The sequence below is a fragment of the Podarcis pityusensis genome (assembly GCF_964106645.2).
Source record: "Podarcis pityusensis genome assembly, chromosome: 17".
Lineage (NCBI taxonomy): Eukaryota > Metazoa > Chordata > Lepidosauria > Squamata > Lacertidae > Podarcis > Podarcis pityusensis.
The window spans coordinates 36107280-36131981 of NC_138042.1; the positions used below are offsets into that span (position 1 = coordinate 36107280).

The 24702-nt window shown below is 46.3% G+C and overlaps 1 protein-coding gene and 2 long non-coding RNA genes across 3 annotated transcripts in view; 1 reads left to right on the plus strand and 2 right to left on the minus strand.

The window, feature by feature from the left end:
* Nucleotides 1-22863, plus strand: part of FBXO10 (F-box protein 10) — a 45863-nt gene extending 23000 nt beyond the window's left edge. The window contains exons 5-11 of the mRNA XM_080986728.1: nt 1039-1175; nt 4201-4271; nt 5778-5930; nt 9566-9841; nt 10698-11008; nt 18140-18321; nt 18915-22863. Coding sequence (XP_080842854.1) covers nt 1039-1175; nt 4201-4271; nt 5778-5930; nt 9566-9841; nt 10698-11008; nt 18140-18321; nt 18915-19092 — 1308 coding nt within the window. The 3' untranslated portion in view covers nt 19093-22863. The remainder of the gene's footprint in view (nt 1-1038; nt 1176-4200; nt 4272-5777; nt 5931-9565; nt 9842-10697; nt 11009-18139; nt 18322-18914) is intronic.
* Nucleotides 2904-4224, minus strand: LOC308466362. The gene is made up of 2 exons (XR_013980799.1): nt 4132-4224; nt 2904-3035 (listed from the first exon to the last, which is right to left on the minus strand). It is a non-coding gene; the product is annotated as an uncharacterized lncRNA (long non-coding RNA).
* LOC308466311 overlaps nt 20405-24702 on the minus strand; it is a 63894-nt gene continuing 59596 nt past the window's right edge. Inside the window, exons 2-3 of the long non-coding RNA XR_013980718.1 lie at nt 20870-23228; nt 20405-20648 (exon numbers count right to left, since the gene is read on the minus strand). This is a non-coding gene — a long non-coding RNA (uncharacterized lncRNA). The remainder of the gene's footprint in view (nt 20649-20869; nt 23229-24702) is intronic.

Sequence of the window (24702 nt, forward strand, 5' to 3'; positions counted from 1 at the left end):
TTCAGATATGTGCCTGTATTTATAAAAAGCATTTATCCCATCCTCAGTCAAACTGTTCTTAGGACAGTGTCAAAGAACGCATTTAAAGCAATACTGTAATTCCACCAGGAAAACAGAAGGCTGGCAAAAGAACAAATAATCTTAGATCACTGAGTAACTGATTTCTGTTATTACATAGCAGAGTGGTAATTCAAAAATGCCTGAGAAAATTGCCGTGTCTTAACCTGGTTTCCAAATTGAGCTGATATTGGTGCTAGGCAGGCCTCAGAGGGGAGGGTGTTCTGAAATTTGGGTACCCTCAGAGGAAACACCTCTGAATAAATGGGGCGCTTGTAGAAAATTGAGGAGACCCGGCAAGATGGTCTCTGACTTGCGTTTGGAATTTTAGCTGGCTCACTCACCCCCAAAATCGGAGCTACAAATGTAACATTGGCCTGTGGATGCCATTATTCTCTCTGCCCGAGGAGCTAGGGTTGCTAACTGACAAGGAAGAAGAAATCCTGCCTGGCCAACTCCTGTGCCTTTTTAACAGCAGTTTAATCTGCAGAAATCAGTAGGTGAGGCTTTTTACACAGCAAGAAACCAAAACAACATCACTTGCTAATGACTGCATATTAAAAGCCACAGCTGAGACACAACTGAGAAGCTGTTAAGAGCTGATTGATCCAATAAGCCTTTACCCTCTCCTTTATTCCTGTCCAGCAAAATTGGGAATTGGTGGGTGAGATTATGTATTTATCTGAGTAACAGGGCCAAGGTAGGATGGGAGCCCTTTTGATTTCCATATCGAGTGGCCACTATAGAGGCAGAAGGCTTAGTCGCAGCCAAAATGCCAGGCCTTCTCCAAGGAAACACAAAATTGGGCTCTTCCACTCGAAAACAAACCACTTCCAGCTTTGAAAGAGCTGGGCGCTTTTGTCCGGAGGCTTGCTGACCTTTCTGCTATTGTACTGAGTCCTTGACTTTTCTGTGGCTGATCTCCCTCTCTTGCTTTCTATTTTTCATTCCTCTTGTGCTTGTGCATAAATCAAACGGCAGTGTAATAGGATCCACGGCGGCCTTCGCTCCGGCATCGTTGTCCTTGGCAACGGGAAAGGCATCATCCGTAGCAATCAAATATATGGAAATAAAGAAGCTGGCATTTACATCCTGTATAACGGCAACCCTCTGGTGAGGTAAGTTATTCAACAGCAGCATTCCTTGCCGTTTTTTGGATGTCGGCTTGAAACAAAACACCCACACATCCTCCATGCAGCTAAAGAGCAGGAACGTTTATTATTATTATTAAGAACACTGACAGGGAGATGAAGTCTTTAGGCCAATGTACCTGCACGGGTGGCGCTGTGGGTTAAACCACAGAGCCTAGGACTTGCCACTCAGAAGGTCGGCGGTTCGAATCCCCGCGACAGGGTGAGCTCCCGTTGTTCGATTCCTGCTCCTGCCAACATAGCAGTTCAAAAGCACCTCAAAGTGTAAGTAGATAAATAGGTACCGCTCCGGCGGGAAGGTAAAAGGCGTTTCCGTGTGCTGCTCTGGTTTGCCAGAAGCAGCTTAGTCATGCTGGCCACATGACCCGGAAGTTGCACGCCAGCTCCCTTGGCCAGTAAAGCAAGATGAGCGCCGCAACCCCAGAGTCGGTCACGACTGGACCTAATGGTCAGGGGTCCCTTTACCTTTACCTTTGTCTTTGCAGTCGCTTTCTGGGGAAGTAGCTTTCATACTGTGTGTTCTGGGCAACTCAAAGGTTGCTGATCTAGAATGGTGAGCAATGTTTCCCACTCTATGTGGGGGGCTACCTTTGAAGGTGACTCGGAAACTGCAACTAATCCAGAATGCAGCAGCTAGATTAGTGACTGGGAGTGGCCGCCAAGACCATATAACACCAGTCCTGAAAGACCTACATTGGCTCCCAGTACGTTTCCAAGCACAATTCAAAGTGTTGGTGCTGACCTTTAAAGCCCTAAACGGCCTCGGTCCTGTATACCTGAAGGAGCATCTCCACTCCCATCGTTCAGCCCGGACACTGAGGTCCAGCACCGAGGGCCTTCTGGCGGTTCCCTCACTGCGAGAGGCCAAGTTACAGGGAACCAGGAAGAGGGCCTTCTCAGTAGTGGCCCCCTCCCTGTGGAACACTCTGCCGTCAGATCTCAAGGAAATAAACAACTATGTGGCTTTTAGGAGACATCTGAAGGCAACCCTGTTTAGGGAAGTTTTTAATGTTTGATTTCTTGCTATGTTTTAATTTGTTGGACGCCACCCAGAGTGGCCAGGGTAACCCAGTCAGATGGGCAGCATATAAAAAATGGTTGTTCTTCCTAGAAAGGCAGCTTTCCCTCACACAGTCCTGCAGCATCAGATCGTGGTTCATGTAAGGGCAGTGGTCCGTCCCAATGGAACATGGCCTGAGGGTGTGTTGTGAAGGGATGGGGAAACTGGCTCTTCAGACATTGCTAGCTTCCAAGTCATGGCAGTTTCAGACCACCTTGCCAATGCACAAAGGGGGATGGGAGCCATACTCTGACAATAGCTGAACGGCCCCAGTGTTCTCCATCCCTGGCAAAGGGCTACTTTGGGTAGGCAGTCCATAGAGCCAGTGTGGCAAAATGGCTAGAGTTCGAATAAACCAGAGTTTGAATCCCAACTTGGCCGTGAAGTTCAGTTCATCACCTTCCAGGTTGTGGAGTTTTCAAACTTGGGAGTCTATAGGGCATGCAAACCTCCTACTGATTTATTGGCGGTTCTTGTTTTGAGATGAATGTCGGAGCTGTGTTGCGAATGCAACAGCAGACACTTCTTGCAGGAAAACAACAGCCCCACAACGCTCTTCCGAAACACAAAGCAACCCAGACAGGCTTAAGCATCCGTTTGGGAACGGCTTGTTCCGGCATAATAGCCCGACTGACAAGTGTGAAACAGATTTTATTAATCTGCAAACCATAAGGGTCATGACTGGGCTGAAACAGACCTGTCAAATAAGTAGCAATTTCTAAATAGGCAGCTGTCTTGTCTGGTGATTATGATGCAGCGAATGAAGTCTAGAGGAAATGAACATTAAAGAAGAAGGGAGCTCAGAGCGGAGACATAATTTCTCTTCCTAGACAACGCTGTCAGCAGCATGCTCATCAAAACAAAAAACCCTGCAAGTCTATTATAATTGAGATCAGTTTGTCCCTGCTAAAACAAGAGGCATGTGACTTGATCTTGCCTAGTGTTTTTGTTGTGGGAGATGAGGCTTGTTATTCTTAAGAAGATATTATTGCTATGCTAATTATTCCCAAGCAGCCCTGAATGTATTTCAAACAGAAGTCTCACTTGGGTCTTTGGACCAATCGGAAAGCTTGTTTCTCCGGCCTTTTTTCTTAAAAGCCTCAATCCCAGAGGCATCCAGAGAATGGCTCCAGGAGATTCTCTTTAGGTTGACAGAGATCTCACCACACTATTATTCCCCCACAAAGATCATTTTCAGAGAAGGGATGGGGACAGGGTGGAAATAAGCACTGCTCGTTCTCCTTGATCTCCCAGCAGCTTTCAATACTGTTTTTTTAAAAAATAATAATAATAAATTTTAATTGAAGTAAGCAAATCAATACTATAAAAAACTCCCAGAATATTCAAGGGCTCAAGCTGTCATAATGAAAAACAACTGCTTCATGTTAAGGAAACTCAGCTACCATACTCTTTGCTGATACCTTTTGAAGTTTCTGTCTTCAGTCTGACAACAGCAAAGTTTAAGATAATGCCTTTTTGAATTCAGATATAGTCACTTACTGGCATCTGGTGACAATCAAAATCATTTTTGGGTACCACTAAAATAAAACTGCTGTAATATTTTCTCCTATGGAAGTGTTGGCAGGCATTTGTTGAGATGGCTAAACTCTATAGTAAAATCTCTTTTAAAAAAGATAGCCAGTACTATAAAAATAATAGCAGTACAAATGCAAAAAATGAAACGGTATATTCTGGGAACTGCCCTGAGATGTTATGAAGGGCAAAATATAAATTTAATTAATTAATTATCCAAAAAAGACATAAGCCAAGTACTTAGGACTATTAGGAAAGCCAAATTTCACAGAGGGAGTTCTTTGTGTTTGCACTTGTGTAGAAGATAAAACCCCACCACTATTTTCTCACCTTGTGCTGTTATACAAATAAGCAAACTGTATAAAACACTGACAGTGTCTCCACCCCTTTTCATTCCAGTGGGAACCACATCTTCCAAGGCCTTGCTGCTGGCATCGCTGTGAACGAGAACGGAAGAGGCCAAATAACAGGTGTGGGAAGGAAAGCATTTCTGGGGCATGGGTTCAGATCGGGCAAAAAATAACCTCCAAACAGTGAATCCTCATTTCAGTTTTGGCAGGGTTTTTGGCCCCCCCCCCCCACCACTACAATCCTGGGCAGGAAGGTCCCTAGCTCAGTGGCTGAGCAAGTAAGACTGGGAATGAATGTCAATTGCCTGAGCCAACCCCCTGGAGCTGCTGGCAGTCAGTGTAGACAATACTGAGTTTGATAAGGCTGATTCTGTATTGGGCAGCTTCCTTCACTTGTGTGCTTCAAGTTTCATGTGACAAGGTTTTGGTGGTCCTTTCCCATAACCCTGTAAGGTAGGCCAGTGTGTACATCCCCATCTTACAAAAGAGAGACTCTGGCTGCTTGCCTAAAGCCACTTTTTGACTTCAAGTGCTGTTTGATCCATGGGCTTCCTAGCTCATAGGAGAGTCACCTCAGAACTGCTGCAGCCCTGAACAACAAAAGTCTGGTGACCACTTCATGGTTATTTCTCTTGTCCGTTTGGCGCCACCTGCCTCTCAGAACTTCCCTTTTTGAGCACGGCCAGAGCATTTCCTTAATGCAGAGCTTTCCAGACTTTTCACGTTGGTGACACACTTTTTGGACGTGCATCATTTCACAACACAGCAGTTCAGTTTTACTAGCAAGCCGGAGGTTAAATGAACCCTTTCCAGCCCCAGGAGGAATGCAGGGAACATTTGTGTGACACGCCTACTCACTGCGGCCAACACACTAATGTGTTGTGGCACACAATTTGGAAAGCTTTCCCTTAGTGGTCTGTCACTGCGGTTCCCAGTGTGTCATAGTAGCCAAGGATCTGTGCTGGAAAGAGAACGCTCTCCTCCTTTCTCCTGTTCCCCCTTCTTATCATAACAAAACAAAACAAAACAAAACAAAAGGTAAAGGACCCCTGGACGGTAAAGTCCAGTCAAAGTTGACTATGGGGTTGTGGCGCTCTTCTTGCTTTCCGGCCGAGGGAGCCAGCGTTTGTCCACAGACAGCTTTTTGGGGTCATGTGGCCAGCATGACTAAACTGCTTCTGGCACAACAGAGCACCGTGGCAGAAGCCAGAGTGCATGGAAATGCCATTTACCTTCCCGCTACAGTGGTAGCTATTTATCTACTTGCACTGATATGCTTTTGGATTGCTAGGTTGGCAGGAGCTGGGGCAGAGCAACGGGAGCTCACCCCATCGCGGGAATTCGAACCGCCGACCTACTGATGGGCAATCCCAAGAGTCTCAGTGGTTTAGACCACAGCGCCATCCTCGTCCTTCATAGCAAACACAATAATAACCTTTCATAACAACAAGCATTTTGCTAGCTACATGCTGGATGATGACACAGCCCTTGGGCTGCCTCAGGTTGATACAGAAGTCGAGGTAGAAACTGGCTTGACGTGAAATAGTCTTTTCACGTCATTCCTTCAGTGCTCCTTTGGATAATTGGCAGTCCTTTGTTTACCCTTCCTTTCTTAAACTGCTTTAGAAAACGTCATCCGGGAGAACCAGTGGGGAGGTACAGACATCCGCCGTGGAGGTGACCCTGTCCTCAGAAGTAACCTGATCTGCTGTGGCTATTCAGACGGCGTGGTGGTCGGGGAGCGTGGGAAAGGACTCATAGAAGGAAACACCATTTATGGTAAATCTTCTGACAGTGGGGTTATTACCCCCTACATATCCTTGTTTCCCTGGGTCTTGTGTACTGAGTGTAGCAGAGCAGCTCTCCACAGACTGTTCTAGAATCCAGTTTCAAAATGGATGATGGCCTGTCAGGGACTGGCTGGACACAGTGGAATGGTGAGAGGCACCAGCTAGGGAACATCCAAGGGAAAAGGGCTCAGAGCCCAGGATTGGGGGGCTGGACAATGATGAGTCAGAGGGAGATGACAGGCAAGAGGAAGTGTTGGAAGCTAAAAAGGAAACAAGGCTTTGTGAGTGTTGAAGTTGATTTATTGGTTTGGCGTGACCCCCGCTAATTGATTTACGATCCACAATTAGCTCTTTATGCCCGGCGCGCTTCCTCCGAGCTGCGCCACTCAGCTCCGTCTTCAGTAGCTCTCCAGTCACGCCTCAGCAGAGTTCACACAGCGTCAAAGCTGTCACGTAGCTTCCACTTAGCTTCCGACAAACACAGACAGAGACCAGGTTTGTCTAATATCAGTCCTTTATTCCGACTTTCCCCAGGAATCTCCTGGGCTCACCGCCTCCATGACTAAAAACTGCGACCTCTTCCCTCAGAGACCAGAGAGGAACAGAACGTAACTCCTCCCAGACTCCTCCCAGCTTCTAAAACTGACGTCAGAATGCTGAGGCATCATGGGAACTTCTTAACCTGTTAAGTTCCAAACCCAACACCCCCTCTTGCCGAACCATTCTGACAAGACCTTGTTGAGTTCAACACCTTCCCCTTTGCCTTATGCCCCTTCCCGGCATCTTTCCCAGGCACCTGTTGAACCCCTTCAACACTCCCAGAATCACACTGTGCGACACTTTTTCACGCACTTGTGACCTGATACCCTACTGACCCATTTGGGCCAGCAGTTGTGTCTTCTCCGTCAGATCCTTCCCCCTCTGACTTGACACCCTGTTTGTGAGCTTTCTCCATTACGCTAACCGGAGACGAAGCCTCACACCTGGACACTCCTTTCACAACCTTTGGAGATGCCCAAACCTGCCCTGAACCCTGATCTTGGACCTGGTCCCCATCACCGGGTTCTGAACCCTGATCTTGGACCTGGTCCCCATCACCGGGATCAGCCTCTGGCTCCCCTTCCTCCTCAGAATCAGACAGACATTCTGAGAGAAAATCAGAACTATCCCTGAGTCTTGAACACCCAACCTGTTCACAGAACTCAGCCTGCTTACTGACCAGCAGCTTGGTTTGATCACCCTCTGGGTATGCAAACTTCCACCCATTGGTTGCAGGATCATATCCACAGAAGATCATTTCCTGAACCTTTGGACCACCTGCCCCAAAGAGCTCAAAGGGCTCTTTGGCTACCCTCCCAAACCCGGGAAAACCATGTACCTGTGCACCCTTGCATGCCCTGCACCCTAGGGACCTCCCACATTTCCGGAGTTTGTACCCTTTGTGCACCTGTGCAGCTTTTGCACATGACTGGGAACCTTAGCACACTGCGCCTGTGCTTTTCCAGCATTCCCACCACCCTCCAGAGGTGACTCCAGAACAAAGAGATTGTTCTGCCCCCTTTTCACGTTGGCCACTTGTTTCCCCCCTCTGAAAATGGATAACAAACAACAATTCAGTCCCGGCACAACGTAGACCTCTTGCTCCTCCTGTAAAGGAGAAAAAACATGTTAGCCACAGCAGAAACCGACTTTCTCATTCCGTCTGCTAACATCACAGTTGTGTCCTGTCGAAACAGCCCTGCAGTTCCGCATTTCGCCAGCAGGCTCGCTTAGCAGGTGCTGACCAACAGCAGTATCCAACACCCAGCGCGTCACCGTGTCCTGGCTGGAGTTGTTCTTCACAGTTGCCATAGAAGCAGTGATAAGAAAACAACCCTCCCCAGCGTCTGAACCACGTCTTTCCCTTGCGTTCCCACGCTGGCCTCCTCTCCGAGACTGACTCCCATGGGAACTCAGCTGGTTGACCTTGGGACCTTCCTGCCCAGCTGTCTCCGCTCTCCATGGGCATCAACGACGAACTCCAGTGGAAAAACACTGCCCGGGGCTCCTCCCAGCCGGCTTGGCCCTCCTTCTCCGGAAAAGCACTCCTTGCCAGCTCCGCCCCCTCTGGCCTGGCTCCCACTGCGGCTTTCTGGGAACCTGCTTTGTTGACATTCCACTCCAGCACGCACAGTGGAAAACTTTTCAAAGTGGCCTTTGGAATCCTTCGCCCCCCCGATCTGCTCACTAGCACTCCTTGAGGCTAAAACATCAGGAACAGGGGCTGCAGCCATCTCTAGGCTTTTGCAATACTTCTCCAGGGCTCTGGCCTCCTGCTGAAGCTTCACAGCACATCCCAGCAGCACATTCCCAGACAGCCCTTGCTTACTTTCTTAGAGTGAGCTGTTGAAACGCAATGTCCTCCAAGACCTGGCTGCCTGCCATTGTCTTCCGTTCTCCCAAGGGGCCCCAAGCTGTACTCACAGATTACAAGCTCCTCCGGCACCCATCCGTGGGGAAACGATTTTCCAGCTGCTCTCAGCTCCCAGCACTCAGCTCTCAGCACAGGCAACCACTTAGTGTCTTTCAGCCAGCCGCTCTGAGCTCCGCAGCTCTCCTTTGCCTCTTAACACCAGGCAAAAACTCACCGCCTCCTGCCTCGGCTCCAAACGCATTCCGGCACTTCAAAGCGTTCCTGTGACAGTTTTTACGATCGGTGATTAAGGGTCCATAACCTGTTGAAGTTGATTTATTGGTTTGGCGTGACCCCCGCTAATTGATTTACGATCCACAATTAGCTCTTTATGCCCGGCGCGCTTCCTCCGAGCTGCGCCACTCAGCTCCGTCTTCAGTAGCTCTCCAGTCACGCCTCAGCAGAGTTCACACAGCGTCAAAGCTGTCACGTAGCTTCCACTTAGCTTCCGACAAACACAGACAGAGACCAGGTTTGTCTAATATCAGTCCTTTATTCCGACTTTCCCCAGGAATCTCCTGGGCTCACCGCCTCCATGACTAAAAACTGCGACCTCTTCCCTCAGAGACCAGAGAGGAACAGAACGTAACTCCTCCCAGACTCCTCCCAGCTTCTAAAACTGACGTCAGAATGCTGAGGCATCATGGGAACTTCTTAACCTGTTAAGTTCCAAACCCAACAGTGAGCTTGGGAGAGGCTGTGGTAGAGGGAAGTCCGGGAAGCTGGAGAGGAGGGAGGCCAAGAAGCAGAGATGAGTCTGGCTGGTGAAGAGTCACAGGTGTCTTCCCCTCCTGCTGCAACTGGCTCTCGTCTCCCAGAACCAGTAGAGGCATGAAAAGGGCGGAGGAAAGGTTGGTTGCATACAGACGGCCTTGGAGAAGAGGGACTTGGATGTCTGTGGGGAGGCAGGGACTTTCTGTTTCAACAACTGATTTTCATGGAGGAAGACCACCAGGAATGAGCTGTCCTGCTTATTAGGCCTGACACTCAGCCCAGTCTGCGGAGATTCTGCCTCTCACCATTCCTCAGCCTCCAACCAGTTCAGGACACCTTGGACCCGGCCCAAGATTTTTCAGGACACCTTGGACCCGGCCCAAGATTTTTCAGTCTCTTGCACAATGTTACATCAGGAAGACAGGCCAATGTGCTTTCTCCCTTTTCTCTTGGCATAGGGAACAAGGGCTGCGGTGTCTGGATAATGTCCTCCAGCCTCCCGCACATCGCAAACAACCAAATCGGTCACAACAGCATCTATGGGATTGCGGTGTTTTGCCGCAAAGATGATGCTAATGACTACCTCGCCAACCAAGGGGGCAACGAGAATTTCAATGACGAAGGAGAAGCTGCCAACTGGGAGAATGAGCTGGAGAGTGAGGATGAGCGCGTGGTTATCCGGAGGCCAATCAGCGTGGCTCTCGTGGAGTCGAACAACATCAACCACAATGGAGGTGAGTGCTGGCCGGGAACATTGTGTAGCCAGCCTTGTCCATGGGAAAGGCCAAAGAGGCTCCAAAGAACATTCTGAGAATTCCTTCTGGGAATAATAATAATAATACTTCTCCCATCTGGCCGGGTCTCCCTAGCTACTCTGGGTCTCAACAGAATATTAAAAACACGATAAAACATCAAACATTAAAAACTTCAGATGTCTTCTAAAAGTCAGATAGTTGTTTATTTCCTTGACATCTGACAGGAGAGTGTTCCACAGGGCAGGTGCCACTACCGAGAAGGTCCTCTGCCTGGTTCCCTGTAGCTTCACTTCTCGCAGTGAGGGAACCGCCAGAAGGCCCTCGGAGCTGGACCTCAGTGTCTGGGCTGAACGATGGGAGTGGAGACGCTCCTTCAGGTATACTGGGAAGCTCCTGCAGAAATGCTACGCTTGCCCCACCACCGGTTTCGGTGACTTATGGTGCCGCGATCCACCGTGTGGCACCAGTCACCGTGCCGCCTGCAACCTGGAGCAATGTGACGCTGAGCCGCCGTGCCAAAACACTATAAAGTAGTGCCGGAACTCAGCAAAGATGTGCCATAGCTCAGTTCCGGTGAGTTCTGGCTGAAAAAAGCCCTTCCGGTTGGTATAATAAAATATCACACCTTCCTTAAAATCATGATCCTAGCCATATAGCTGGGGTCTGTTTAACTGGGGGCAATTTTTTGTTTTTAATGCAGATATTAACATTGCAGCATCTTCATCGTTTGACTTCAGTGTAGGTGCATTTCCGGGTTTCTGTCCCTTCTTGCCCCAGGTGGTTGTTGTTGGTAAAATAGGTTATTGATTCAGGGGTGCTTTTCCTCCTCTCGTAGCTGCTGGCTTGTACATCAAGAGCAGCGAAGCCCTGAACATCATTGGAAACGCCATCCACGCCAACCACGACTGCGGGGTCTCCGTGTTCCAAAGCTCGCAGCTGACGAGAATCGCAAACAACAGCATCTCTTGCAATAGCCTCGGGGGAGTCGTGGTGGAAGCAGAGTGCCGGGTGGAGCTTCGTGGGAACGGCATTTATGACAACAGCAGCCACGGGGTGGCCTCCAAGGGCGAGGGAATCGTCACCGAGAATGACATTTTGGGCAATCAGGGCTGCGGCCTCAAGCTGCTGCAGGCAGCCGATATGAAGGTGCGTGGCGAAATAAAAGAGAACAAGCTTGCTTGTTACCAGGGAATCGTGGAGTTGGAAGGGATCCCAGTGATCATCCAGTCTAGCCCCCTGCAGTGCAGGAATTACAGCTGAAAAATCTCTGGCGGGTGGCCTTCCATAGAATTACAGAGTTGGATGGGCCCCAAGAGTCATCTAAATAGTCATAAATAATCATTATGATGATTTGTGGTTATTTAGATGACTCATTATGATTATCTATATTTCACCAGCCCTCCAAGAAGGGTTGCATGCACAAGTCACCGTATTTTTCGCTCTATAAGACGCACCAGACCACAATACGCACCTAGTTTTTGGAGGAGGAAAACAAGAAAAAAATATATTCTGAATCTCAGAAGCCAGAACAGCAAGAGGGATCGCTTCGCAGAGAAAGCAGCGATACCTCTTGCTGTTCTGGCTTCTGGGATAGCTGCGCAGCGTGCATTCACTCCACATTTCCCCTTACTTTTTAGGAGGGAAAAAGTGAGTCTTATAGAGCAAAAAATACAGTACCTCGTTTTTTCCTTCCAGCAGTGATATTTATATGTGTGAAAGCTGCCCCAGGTTCTTTGGCCATTTAAAAAATATAGTTCTTTTTTTTTCTCCTAGAAAAGACTGCACAAGATTTTCTGTTTAGATTTCAAACATAACACACTACTTTACTTGGAATACTAAAACGTGTGTGTGTGTGTGTGTGTGTGTGTGTGTACACACACACACACACAAATACGTTTTAGTATTCCAAGTAAAGTAGCCACTTTATATATAAAGGGATGCAGGTGGCACTGTGGTCTAAACTACTGACTTGGGCGTGCCGATCAGAACGTCGGCAGTTCGAATCCCCACAACGGGGTGAGCTCCCATTGCTCCGTCCCAGCTCTTGCCAACCTAGCAGTTTGAAAGCATACCAGTGCAAATTGATAAATAGGTACCTCTGCGGCAGGAAGGCAAACGGCGTTTCCGTGCGCTCTGGTTTCCATCATGGTGTCCCGTTGTGCCAGAAGGGGTTTTGTCATACTGGCCACATGATCCGGAAATCTGTCTGTGGACAAATGCCATCTCCCTTGGCCTGAAAGCGAGATGAGCACAACAACCCCATAGTCGCCTTTGACTGGACTTAACCACCCAGGGGGCCTTTACCTTAGCCATATCACACACACACACACACACACACACACACACACACACACACGTACCTTGGTTCTCAAACTTAATCCGTTCTGGAAGTCTGTTCCAAAACCAAAGCGTTCTTAAACCAAGGTGCGCTTTCCCATAGAAAGTGATGCAAAATGGATTAATCAGTTCTCGACTTTTAAAAACAACCCCTAAAACAGCAATTTAACATGAATTTTTATGGACCATTGATCCATAACATGAAAGCAATAATCAATGTACTGTACTATAAAATAAATAAGAGAGTATTGTAGATACTTGGTTCCAGGAGCACACTTGGAGAGCTAAGAAACTTCTGTGAACACCGCAGAATACCTATTTCACAGGAAGGAAGAAAAACGCGATGCTCAGAACCACCACCACCCCGCCCCCAAAAGGAATCGGAACACCTACACACACGTTCCCAAAGAAATAAAACAGACAAACGAGCTGCAACCAAACAACAAAATTCCAAAAAAAATCCCACATCGCTCAATTAAAAAAAAAAACAATTGCAAAAATGGGGAGGGGTGCAAAGTGCCCACACACCTCTATATTGATAAGTGAGCACATTTTAATAGGAAGCCTAAGGCTTGTTTGTTGCCTCTGCTGCTGTTTTCTCATTTGCGTTCTGGCAAGAATCCATTGCCTACCCCAAGAGAAGTAGAAGAGCAAGTAAACAGGTTGGAACAGTCCTCAGAGAAGCAGGGGGGAAAGCTGCTGCTGTGGAGAGAAATATCATGTTGAATGTGGTCCCAGAAAATGACAGGCATGAAGGAGGCAAAAGAAATAAAGAAATGGGAGAAGATGAGGATCTACCGATCCATTCACTGACAAGAGCCCTTAACACCCCAGCAAAACACACACACAAACGTGCAAGTTGTGCAGTAGATATTTTTTAAAGGAAATTGTGTCTTTGTGTACCAACCTCCAGGAAATGCTCCCATTTCTTTCCCAGTTGTTCTTAATAATAATAATAATAATAATAATAATAATAATTTATTATTTATACCCCTCCCATCTGGCTGAGTTTCCCCAGCCACTCTGGGCGGCTCCCAATCAAGTGTTAAAAACAGTACAGCGTTAAATATTAAAAACTTCCCTGAACAGGGCTGCCTTCAGATGTCTTTTAAAGATAGGATAGCTGCTTATTTCCTTCATATCTGAAGGGAGGGTGTTCCACAGGGAGGGCGCCACTACCAAGAAGGCCCTCTGTCTGGTTCCCTGTAACCTCACTTCTCGCAATGAGGGAACCGCCAGAAGGCCCTCGGCGCTGGACCTCAGTGTCCAGGCTGAATGATGGGGGTGGAGACGCTCCTTCAAGTATACTGGGCTGAGGCCGTTTAGGGCTTTCAAGGTCAGCACCAACACTTTGAATTGTGCTCGGAAACGTACTGGGAGCCAGTGCAGATCTCTCAGAACCGGTGTCGATTCTTGTCGATTTCAGTATCGCCATATAGTGGAATTTGAGTGTGTGTTGCACCACCAGCAGCTGGTAATTTTACACAGTTTCCCACAGAACTGCTGTTGGCCAATTCCCTCTTGGACATGGGCATAACTAGAATTTTTGTTGTGGGGATGGGTGGACAGGACACCCACCTGACCTCATCCTCTGTCTGGCTCCGATTTGGAATGAAATGTCTCAACAACAGTTGTTTTAATTTACTTTCTTTTGACCCCCAAGTGCTCCGAAAAATCTGTCAAAATCTTCAGTCATTTGTTTTGTTTTGTTTTTAAAAATAATATTTATTAATTTTCCAACAGTTTAAACACAACACTACCAAAAAAAAACATAAAAAAGACAATACAATACAAAAACACTACAAAGCACTAACACATAAAACTAACAAAACAAAAACAAGACCCATTTAAAACACATCGAACAATTTCATTATCTTATCTTTCATTCACTTGTTTCCACGACCTCCTCACACCTCCCTTTTTGTATTCCACTTCTGTTAATTGTTTCAGCAATTCCTTTCCATCTTCCTCTGTTTTCTATCCTATAATAATCTTGACACATTCTAACCTTATTTTTCCCTTTAATACTCTATTAATCTATTTATACTTAATTCCTTATAACATTTCTACTAAAGCCATATAACTTCATTCCAACATTTTTCTAACATTCATTAATTTTACAGTATTTCTGTAAATAATCTTTAAACTTTTTCCAGTCTTCTTCCACCGACTCTTCTCCCTGGTCTTGGATTCTGCCAGTCATTTCCGCCAGTTCCATATAGTCCATCAACTTCATCTGCCATTCTTCCTGGGTGGGTAAATCTTGTGTCTTCCAATACTTCGCGATGAGTATTCTTGCTGCTGTTGTTGCATACATAAAAAAAGTTCTATCCTTCTTTGGCACCAATTGGCCGACCATGCCCAGGAGAAAGGCCTCTGGTTTCTTCAGAAAGGTATATTCAAATACCTTTTTCATTTCGTTATAAATCATCTCCCAGAATGTCTTAATCCTTGGGCATGTCCACCAAAGGTGAAAGAATGTACCTTCAGTCTCATTTCCAGCATTTATTATTGGGCAAATGGTAAATTTTTGCAAGCTTGACTGGTGTCATGTACCACCTATAAATCATTTTCATTAAATTTTCTCTTATGGCATTACATGTCGTGAATTTCATACCTGTGGTCCATAACTGTTCCCAGTCAGCCATCATAATATTATGTCCAACATCTTGTGCCCATTTAATCATAGCTGATTTCACCATTTCATCCTGAGTGTTCCATTTCAACAGCAAGTTATACATTCTTGACAAATTCTTAATTTTTGGATCTAACAATTCTGTTTCCAATTTTGATTTTTCCACCTGGAAACCAACTTTTTTGTCCAAATTGTATGCCTCAATTATTTGGTAATAATGGAGCCAATCTCGCACTTTGTTTTTCAATTTTTCAAAGCTCTGCAATTTTATTCTGTCTCCATCTTGTTCCAGAATTTCCCAATATTTCGGCCATTTGGCCTCCATATTGAGTTTTTTCTGTGCCTTCGCTTCCATTGGTGACAACCATCTTGGGGTTTTCTTTTCTAACAAATCCTTATATCTTATCCAGACATTAAACAATTTCTAACAATATGATTTTTAAACGCTTTATGTGCTTTTACTTTATCGTACCACAAATATGCATGCCAACCAAATGCATTATTGAAGCCTTCTAAATCCAACACGTCCGTGTTTTCAATAGTCAAAATAAAAAAAATCCTTCCAGTAGCACCTTTAAGACCAACTAAGTTAGTTCTTGGTATGAGCTTTCGTGTGCAAGCACACTTCTTCAGATACACAGTGTATCTGAAGAAGTGTGCTTGCACACGAAAGCTCATACCAAGAACTAACTTAGTTGGTCTTAAAGGTGCTACTGGAAGGATTTTTTTTGTGTTTTCAATAAGCAGCCATTCTCTCAGCCAGCAAAAAGCAGCTGATTCATAATAGAGTTTAAGGTCTGGCAGGGCAAAACCACCTCTTTCTTTAGCATCAGTTAATATCTTAAATTTTATTCTAGGCTTTTGCCCTGCCACACAAATCTGGAAATATCTTTCTGCCACTTCTTGAAACAATCCATCTCAAAATCTTCAGTCATTTGAAAACTTGGAAGTTTAAAAAAGACGAACACCACCAGAGAATATCTTTCCTGCGGTTACTGAGCATGTTTTGCCAAATTACAAAGAACACACTTTCTTTTCCATCTTATTGGAAAAAAACCACAACTAAATTAAAACAGGGTTTTATTGGATTTGCTGAAAACCTTTCAGCACTTCCATCTCAAATTCCTTCTTTTTTCCAATGCAGTTTTTCTGTGCACACTCAGTAAGCAGAGCCCATTGAGACCCTCCCCGTCACAGTCTTTACCCTCCGCAAGGTACTAAATGACTGCTCTATGGTACAAGAGGTGCGTGGCTGAGCAAGAGAGATGAGCCGAGGGGGATGCGGGTGGCGCTGTGGGTTAAACCACAGAGCCTAGGACTTGCCAATCAGAAGGTTGGCGGTTCGAATCCCCGCTACGGAGTGAGCTCCCGTTGCTCAGTCCCTGCTCCTGCCAACCTGGCAGTTCGAAAGCACATCAAAGTGCAAGTAGATAAATAGGTATCACTCTGTTGGGAAGGTAAACGGCGTTTCCGTGCACTGCTCTGGTTCGCCAGAAGTGGCTTAGTCATGCTGGCCACATGACCTGGAAGCTGCACACCGGCTCCCTTGGCCAATAAAGCAAGATGAGCGCCGCAACCCCAGAGTCGGCCACGACTGGACCTAATGGCAGGGGTCCCTTTACCTTTAAAATATTTCTGCCTCTTTTACTAGGTCTGCTATGTTCAGCTCTTTTAACTGCTCTTTACTGAGCTTCTCCTTCCAGCATGGTTCAGCTTCGGAGTTGAAGACTTGCAATTTCGGGTTGCCAGTTGCGTTGCAACATCATCCAAGTAACCCCAACACAGAGAAATATTCTGATTATTTCTACTTTTAGTTAAGTAGTTTTATTTATTTACTTTATTTATTTATTTAATCTCAGACAACCTTATCAACCGCCTCCCCCAGTGGACTACTTACCAGGGCCTTGGTTTTGTGATGGAGTTGTAGCATTTTAGGTGTAACGTGGTGCTACAGTGTTCTAGAGCTGCATTTGCATAATACATTTGCAAATACCTCCTCCTCTTCTTCTTCTTCAAATTTATTTATTTGGTTTCTCAAATTAAAATTTTACAGAGATATATCAAACATAAATCAAATCATAGAAACAAGATTCCTAGGAATCTCCTGAACTTCCATCCTCCCCTTTATGGGTCCTGTTATTAAAAATCCTTCCCTCCCGCATCTTTTATGTTAATCCAAACCCTTTGCCTCTTCCATTATGTCCAGAATTCAACCTTAAACCACAAGTGATATTCCAATCCTAACCATTTTAACGGTTTGCAATGGTCTTTAAGATAAGTTATAAATTTTCCCCATTCCTTATTAAAATTTTGGTCTTCCTGATTTCTGATTCTTCCAGTCATTTTAGCCATTTTGGCATAATCCATCAAGTTGATCTGCCATTTTTCTCTGGTTCGGACTTTATCTTCTTTCCATCTCTGGGCCAGTAACATCCGCACAGCCGTGGTCACATACATAAATAGTCTTTTCTGCTCCTTTGGGATTTCAGCACCTAGAATTCCTAAAAGGAAGGCTTCAGGTTTTTTAACAAAGCTTGTTTTAAACATTTTTTTCAACTCATAATATATCATTTCCCAAAATCCTTTTACTACTTTACAATTCCACCACATATGATGAAAGGCGCCTTCTTTTTCCTTACATTTCCAGCATACATTTGAGCCTGTTTTATGCAATTTTGCTAATTTACTAGGAGTTAAAATACCATCCATACATCATTTTCATATAATTTTCTTTCAACGTATAACATGCCATGAATTTTAAATCCCAATTCCATAACTTCCCCCAAGCACCATAATACCACTTTAAGCAGACATGGCTTCTACCACCGAATCCTGGGAACTTTTGTTAAGGGTGCCAGTAGTTGGTAAGGAGACCCTTATTCCTCAGAGCGACATAACCGTCAGTTCCTCTTCGCAGGGAACAGTCTTCCTGATTTCTAGTTCCTTTAGACCAGGCATAGGCAAACTCGGCCCTCCAGATGTTTTGGGACTACAACTCCCATCATCCCTAGCTAACAGGACCAGTGGTCAGGGATGATGGGAGTTGTAGTCTCAAAACATCTGAAGGGCCAACTTTGCCTATGCTGCTTTAGACCTTTTCTCTCTTGAGGTTCAACTGGCACCAAATTTCCATGCTGTTCAGAAGCTCACATAGGTCCCTGCCAAGCTGTCTTGGGCACTTCTTTTTAAAATCACCTGCTTCTGGAAAACCAACTCGCTCTTTCTCTTCCAGAATGATGAATCATCTCATTTTGCTATTGGAGTGCTATGTTAACAATAATTGTGTTTTCCTCTTTTCCTTCAAGGTAACCAAGAACAGAATCCACTCCTTTCGAGATTATGCGATTGAGATGCTTGACCAGACCAAGGCCTTGGTGCAAGACAATGTGATTTTCCAAGGGAAGTCCAAAAAGAGCATTTTGCAGCAGGCCTCCGACACGGAAGCCAGTGTCGTTCAAAGCAACAAGCTCCTGGCATTCAAGAAAAGGTGAGTTAGGAAGCCCTTTGGAGACTTGAGAATATGAGGACCCTTATTCCATACAGCTGATGCCCTCTACATTTTAAGCATACAGTGGTGCCCCGCAAGACGAATGCCTTGCAAGACGGAAAACCCACTAGACGAAAGGGTTTTCCGTTTTGGAGGTGCTTCGCAGGACGAATTTCCCTATGGGCTTGCTTCGCAAGACGAAAATGTCTTGCGAGTTCCTGCGGGGTTTTTTTCCTTCCCCCCCCCCCTTTTTCCCAAGCCGCTAAGCCGCTTATCAGCTGATCCGCTAAGCCGCTTAACAGCTGATCGCTAAGCCACTTATCAGCTGATCCGCTAAGCCGCTTAACAGCTGATCCGTTAAGCCACTAAGCCGCTTATCAGCTGATCCGCTAAGCCGCTAATAGCGCTAATCCGCTAAACCGCTAATGGGCTTGCTTCGCAAGACGAAAAAACCGCAAGACGAAGAGACTCGCGGAACGGATTCTTTTCGTCTTGCGAGGCACCACTGTACCGTGTTTTTCCATGTGTAAGGCGGCGTTGATTCAGACTAGGTTATCTGATGAACGCATTGTTATGTCTTCCTGTCCTTCCAGGTCGGACGTTGCCTGGACCCTGGAGAACCCCCCGGCGCGGCCTCACATCGAAGGAGCCTCCAGAGGTGTATCAATGTCTGGGAATAGTCAGAAAGTCTCAAACATGACCGCCAGGATAGCAGCAAGAGTGGATGGGGGCTGCCATAACAACGGGAGCATCTTTTGTACAATTGTGTGATCCTGGCCTTCCTCAGGGGCTGCCCTGGAAAGACCCTTCCCCATGCGTGCTCATTGCAGGAGGGAACGAGCTCATGTTCAGTTGCTTTTCAGTGCAGCGGCTACAGTACGATGGGAACGGAAATGATTTTGCTGATTTTGCTCCCTGGCATGGTTGCTCCCTCACCTGTACCCTTACCTCAGGCCTCAGCTGCTGCCTCCTCCTCTTCCTTGCAGTCCTCTTCAGCTGAGTAGTCTTGTTTGTGAAGGGGAAAGCAGTGCCTTTGTGACATCAGCAGCCACCATGCCAACTCTCACTCCTGTCCGACTCCTCATTGACTTTTCCCTTAGTGACACTGGCTGCTCAAAATTTGCTCTGGGATTCGCCTAGTGGATGATGTCACAAAGCCTGCCGATGTCACAAAGCTGGGGAAACCAGTACTTTCCCCTACATACAGCTTTTAAGGAGTGGGGAGAAGTTACAGGGTGCTGTGATGGGCTCCCAAATTGAAAGCTTCCCAAAAAGTCTGTTACTTCCCCATAGTTTTCAGTCAGTACTTCTCCTACCTGTAAAAACAAAATGGTGGTGAGTAGGTAATAAATAGAAATGGGAGTGACAGCATCATGGAAGATGTTGTCTCTTCTGATAAATAAAGGTAAAGGGACCCCTGACCATTAGGTCCAGTCGTGACCAACTCTGGGGCTGCGGAGCTCATCTCACTTTATTGGCCAAGGGAGCCGGCGTACAGCTTCCAGGTCATGGGGCCAGCATGACTAAGCTGCTTCTGGCGAACCAGAGCAGCGCCCGGAAACGCCGTTTACCTTCCCGCCACAGCGGTACCTATTTATCTACTTGCACTGGTGTACTTTCAAACTGCTAGGTTGGCAGGAGCAGGGACCGAGCAACGGGAGCTCACCCGATCACGGGGATTCGAACCACCGACCTTCTGATCGGCAAGTTCTAGGCTCTGGTTTAACCCACAGCGCCACCCACCTTTCCTTTCCTTTCCTTTCCCCCTTCCCTCTTCCCTACCTACCTACCTACCTACACACACCCTTTTAGTGATTGCCAAAAAGCCAGCTGGTCAAGTTGCCACAGTAATGTTGACTATTCAGCCACGGAGCTGGTCTTTTTGATAAGACAGTGAAGCCTTGCTCAGAATGAATCTCCCTTTCCTCCATTGAATGTTAGTTTTGTTTTCTTCTGTGCTGGGAAGTCCTTGGATCACGGCAAAATAGGCCTATAAAGCAGACAGAATTGGAATACGCCGACTCTTCAAGAAGGCAAACAGATCACTGTTTCTAGGCGGTTTTGCTGCGTGAAGTTTCAGCAGATGAACACAGCATCTCCTGTACATTGCAAGAAGAAAAAACCTGTAACTTACTCTTGACTAGCAACGTCAAAATAACACGGTGTTGGCTTTTAAAATAATGTACAAAAACGACCGGCAAAATTGACTCCCAGGCAGCTGGCAACCATTTTCATACCAGGGCAGCTCAGAACTTGAAATGATTTTATGCAAGAATGGCAAAGCTGCACGTTGTGCCTTTGAAAATTATCTGCAAGATAAAATGGACCTGTACGATTATGAAGAAGAAGAGGAGTTTGGATTTGATATCCCGCTTTATCACTACCCTAAGGAGTCTCAAAGCGGCTAACAATCTCCTTTCCCTTCCTCCCCCACAACAAACACTCTGTGAGGTGAGTGGGGCTGAGAGACTTCAGAGAAGTGTGACTAGCCCAAGGTCACCCATGTGGAGGTGCGGGGAATCGAACCCGGTTCACCAGATTACAAGACTACCGCTTATTATGGGGGAAAGGTATTCATGGAACTCCTTGGCCTAAATAATGAGTTAGTTGAGTTGCTTCTTATTAGACACACGCAAAGCAGAAGCTGGAAAGTGGTGAATAAATGGGGAAAAATATTTTGCTGTCCTTTTTTTATGAGACTCGGGGGCATGGTCAAAGAGGGACTAGGATTAACCCCCTTTTATCTTGTAAGACTCCTCAGTCTTTCAACAGGTACCCGGCAGGCAGAAATGCAACAGGTGAAGCCCTCCCTATTACTTTCTGCATGTCAGAATCTGCAAGCAGGGTTTTTGCTTGTTTGTTTTAGTGCAACTGTTAAAAGCACCAAAACTGTGGGGGTTGCCCAACATTAGGACACAATTCAGATGCTCCGGAGTTGATGGAAGGAAACTGTACAAGAACCGAAAAGCCACATTAAGCGGGTTAGAGGCGATAATTTTTTGTGTGCATTCAGAAATGGCAAACAAAGTAGGAATTGAATTTTTTTGCTTATATTATCCCTTACCCGGCGGTGGCTCCCTGTGACTTGCCTATAGCATCTGCGCCCAGAGAAGGTTCTTTCTCTATATGTATATAGTTGAATTCTAACCCCTTGGGTTTCTCTGCGAAGTTGCCAACTTATTTTCCATTTTAATGGCCTTCACTCTTGTGCCTTTAGCAGCACTTTGGTCTGCAGCAGGAAGGTCACTCGAAGAACTCTTACTCAGAGTGACCACCAGAGTTTGAGGCAGTAGGTTGACTTGTTCTGCATTAACTTTGCATGTGCAAGCGAAAACTCGTCTGAAAGAAGAATGCTGGACTACAACTCCCACGATCCCCGACCGTTGGCCATGCTTGTTGGGGGCTGATGTGAGTCCAACGAGACCTGAAGTTCTGTTGGTTCCTCCTCCCTGCCTTACCTCTTGAAGAGAGCCTGAGGCCCCCTTTTTATTGATACAAGAGCTGGGTGGGCTGTGCGCTAAGAGAGCAAAGATGGTAGCATTAGTTTTTAGTTGGCAGCACATACCAGTGACACGCATGAACAAGGACCGAATTGCCTTTTGTTTATATCTCATCGATGTGCAAGTTGGACTGGCTTATTCTGATGGCACGACATGGAACAGTTCTCTTGAGCGAAAACACTAGCAGTCCTACATCCTAGGCAAGTCAAAACTCTGCGTAGCCAACCGGCCACGACAATAAATAGCTATGACCTTGCATGGAGCAAAAGAAACTGCCTTATTCCAGGTCAGACTATGTCCTCAAGCCCAAGGTTGTCTACTCCAGGGCTGGCTAACCTGTCGCCCTCCAGGTGATATCTTGGATGTCGACTTCATCGAAACAAAAACAAAGCAAAATTTTAAAAATGAATTAAAACAATGTGTACATAAACAACACCTGTACACATGTGTCATGAGGGAATCTTCTTGGATGCAATGTAGAAACTGTTGTAGAAATTCCTTGCAGGATGTGGCTGCCATCCCCTCTCTACTTACTCCAGGGGAAGTACCACTGAAATGAGTAGCATATATTTTGGAATAAAAATGCACTAGACCAGCCCATGTCAGCCATAGAAGCAAACCAAGCTACGAATTATAAATAGGTCCTCCGATGCAAATCAAGATAGTTTGTAATGGACCCATTGAAACTAAATGACTCCTCATTGCTTTAATATTTAGGCTATAATCCTATAACCGCTTCTCCAGGTGTAAGCTCCCCCCCCCCCCCAATTCAATGGGTTTTACTTTTGAGTAGACACAGAGAGGCTTGCCAGAACTAACCTTGGCTGGATCAGGGCCACACACATCCCCTTTAAAAGTAACTGGATTTCAGTCACAGAAGGCCACTAACCTTTCTAAGAACTTTGTAAGGCTTTTAACTTTATGTTGGATTATGTGTTACAAACTCCTTTTTTAAAAAACAGAAGTTAAACATTCTATGTAAAGTTTTATGAAGGAAAACCTGTATATTGCAAGAATAAAAGGCTCTATTTTAAACACCAAACCCTTCTTAATTAACCGGCTTGTTAGATATTGTTAGACATGTTATGGAGACGGCCAGCTGCAAAAGGACAGCATGGCTCCTATAATGTCAGCAGCAAGCATGTGGGTCCAGCTGTGGGGGGGGAAGAGGTGCTCTGGGATCTGCTCAGCTACAGCAGGCCAGATCTGGACAGGCTTACAGTACTGATTCCTGGCTGTCATTTCTTTCCATCTCTACAAAGTAGTGGGGATGCTTCAGTGAAACTAGAATTTTTGGTGGCATCAGCATTCAAACTCAGTGGGTCTTGTTTGGAGGAGAGATCAGTGGTGGACTACTAGATAGCATGTCTCATGGATTGGTTGGATGCAGAGGAATGGTGGGAGAACCTGCTGGGGAACCCCCAAGGGAGGAAGGCTCAGAGCCTGGGGAGTGATGGTGGGACAACAATGCATAGGCAGAGGGAGAGGGAGAAGATGGGGAAAAGGTGGTGTCGGAAGCTGAAGAGGTAACAGGGCTTAGTAAGCTGGGAGAATCTGTGGCAGACAGAAGTCCAGAATCAAGAGGCAGAAGCTGGAGCAGGAGAGGAGGGACGCCAAGAGGCAGAGATGTCAGGCTGGGGAAGATTCACAGGTGTCTCCCCTTCCTGCTGCAACAAGCGACCCTCCCTGCTGGTCTCCCAGAACCAGAAGAGGCATGGAAAGGGCAGAGGAGAGGGTGGCTTCACATAGGTGCGATCTCCGATTGCTTGGAGAAAGTCCTGGAGAGAAGGGGACTGAGGGTGGCTGTGGGGAGGTGTGGGCCTTCGGTCTTGGCAACTGATCCATGGGGCAAGACCTACCGGGGATGAGCTGTTGGGCTCATTAGGCCTGATGCTCAGCCAAGTCTGTGAAGATCAGTTTTACTAATAAAGGGTTAACTCCAACTTGAACGGTGTGATTTACTGCTGGCTCGCTCTTTGACAGGACGACTATGTTTTGCTTCCAGTGTTATCAAGAGCAAATAAGTACCAATTGTTGGGAATTGCAGGTGGGGAGGGTGTCGCTGTACTTGGGTTCTGTTTGTCGGCTTCCCACCTGTGAGAACGGCACACTAGACTAGATGAGCCTTAGGCCTGATCCTGCGGGGCTCTTCTGCTCATATACAACAACAGGCACATGTATCTCCATTTATGTGTGACGAGGGTGGCTGTTTGTGCAGACCACCACCAAGACCACTTCTGATTACAGTTTGATGGCTGCTTCTCCATCAAAAGCATGACAGCCTGGTTTCTTGCAATTTGCCTCCCTGGAATAAAGGGTGGGCACACAGAGGGCCTGAAACACGCTGTCCCATCCGCTCCATTCAAAACAGTGGGAGGCGGGATACAAGAGGGAGAAATGACAACCAAGTTGATTTTTTTAAAGGTCTTTGCTGTTAAAAGTTTTGCAGCATAATAGCAGAAAACGGTTGTCAAATGCCAGCAGCAAAACACAGCCAGGCACACCCACATTCATCATATGGAGAACAGCTTCCACAGTCAGTGGGAGGACAGCATCAGCCGCCGTTTGTGACATGATTAATAACAGCAGTGGAGTGACGCATGCTGATGCTTCTCATTTTTCTGCCTGGGAAATGGATAGCTATTCTTTTCAAAGACTCGCATACAACAGAAAAATAAGACTTCTCAGATCTACTTGCATATAGTAGGTACCTTTGTAGGGTACCAGAAAGCGTGACCTTATACGGTAGAAGTTAGCTCTGAGAGGAACAGAGGTCCATGGGTACAAGGATGTTTTGGTACGAGTCCCACCTATGTGAGGTGATGAGGTGGGAAAGCATGGTCTAGGGGACAGGAGAGAGCCTCTATAAGAACCAGGAGTG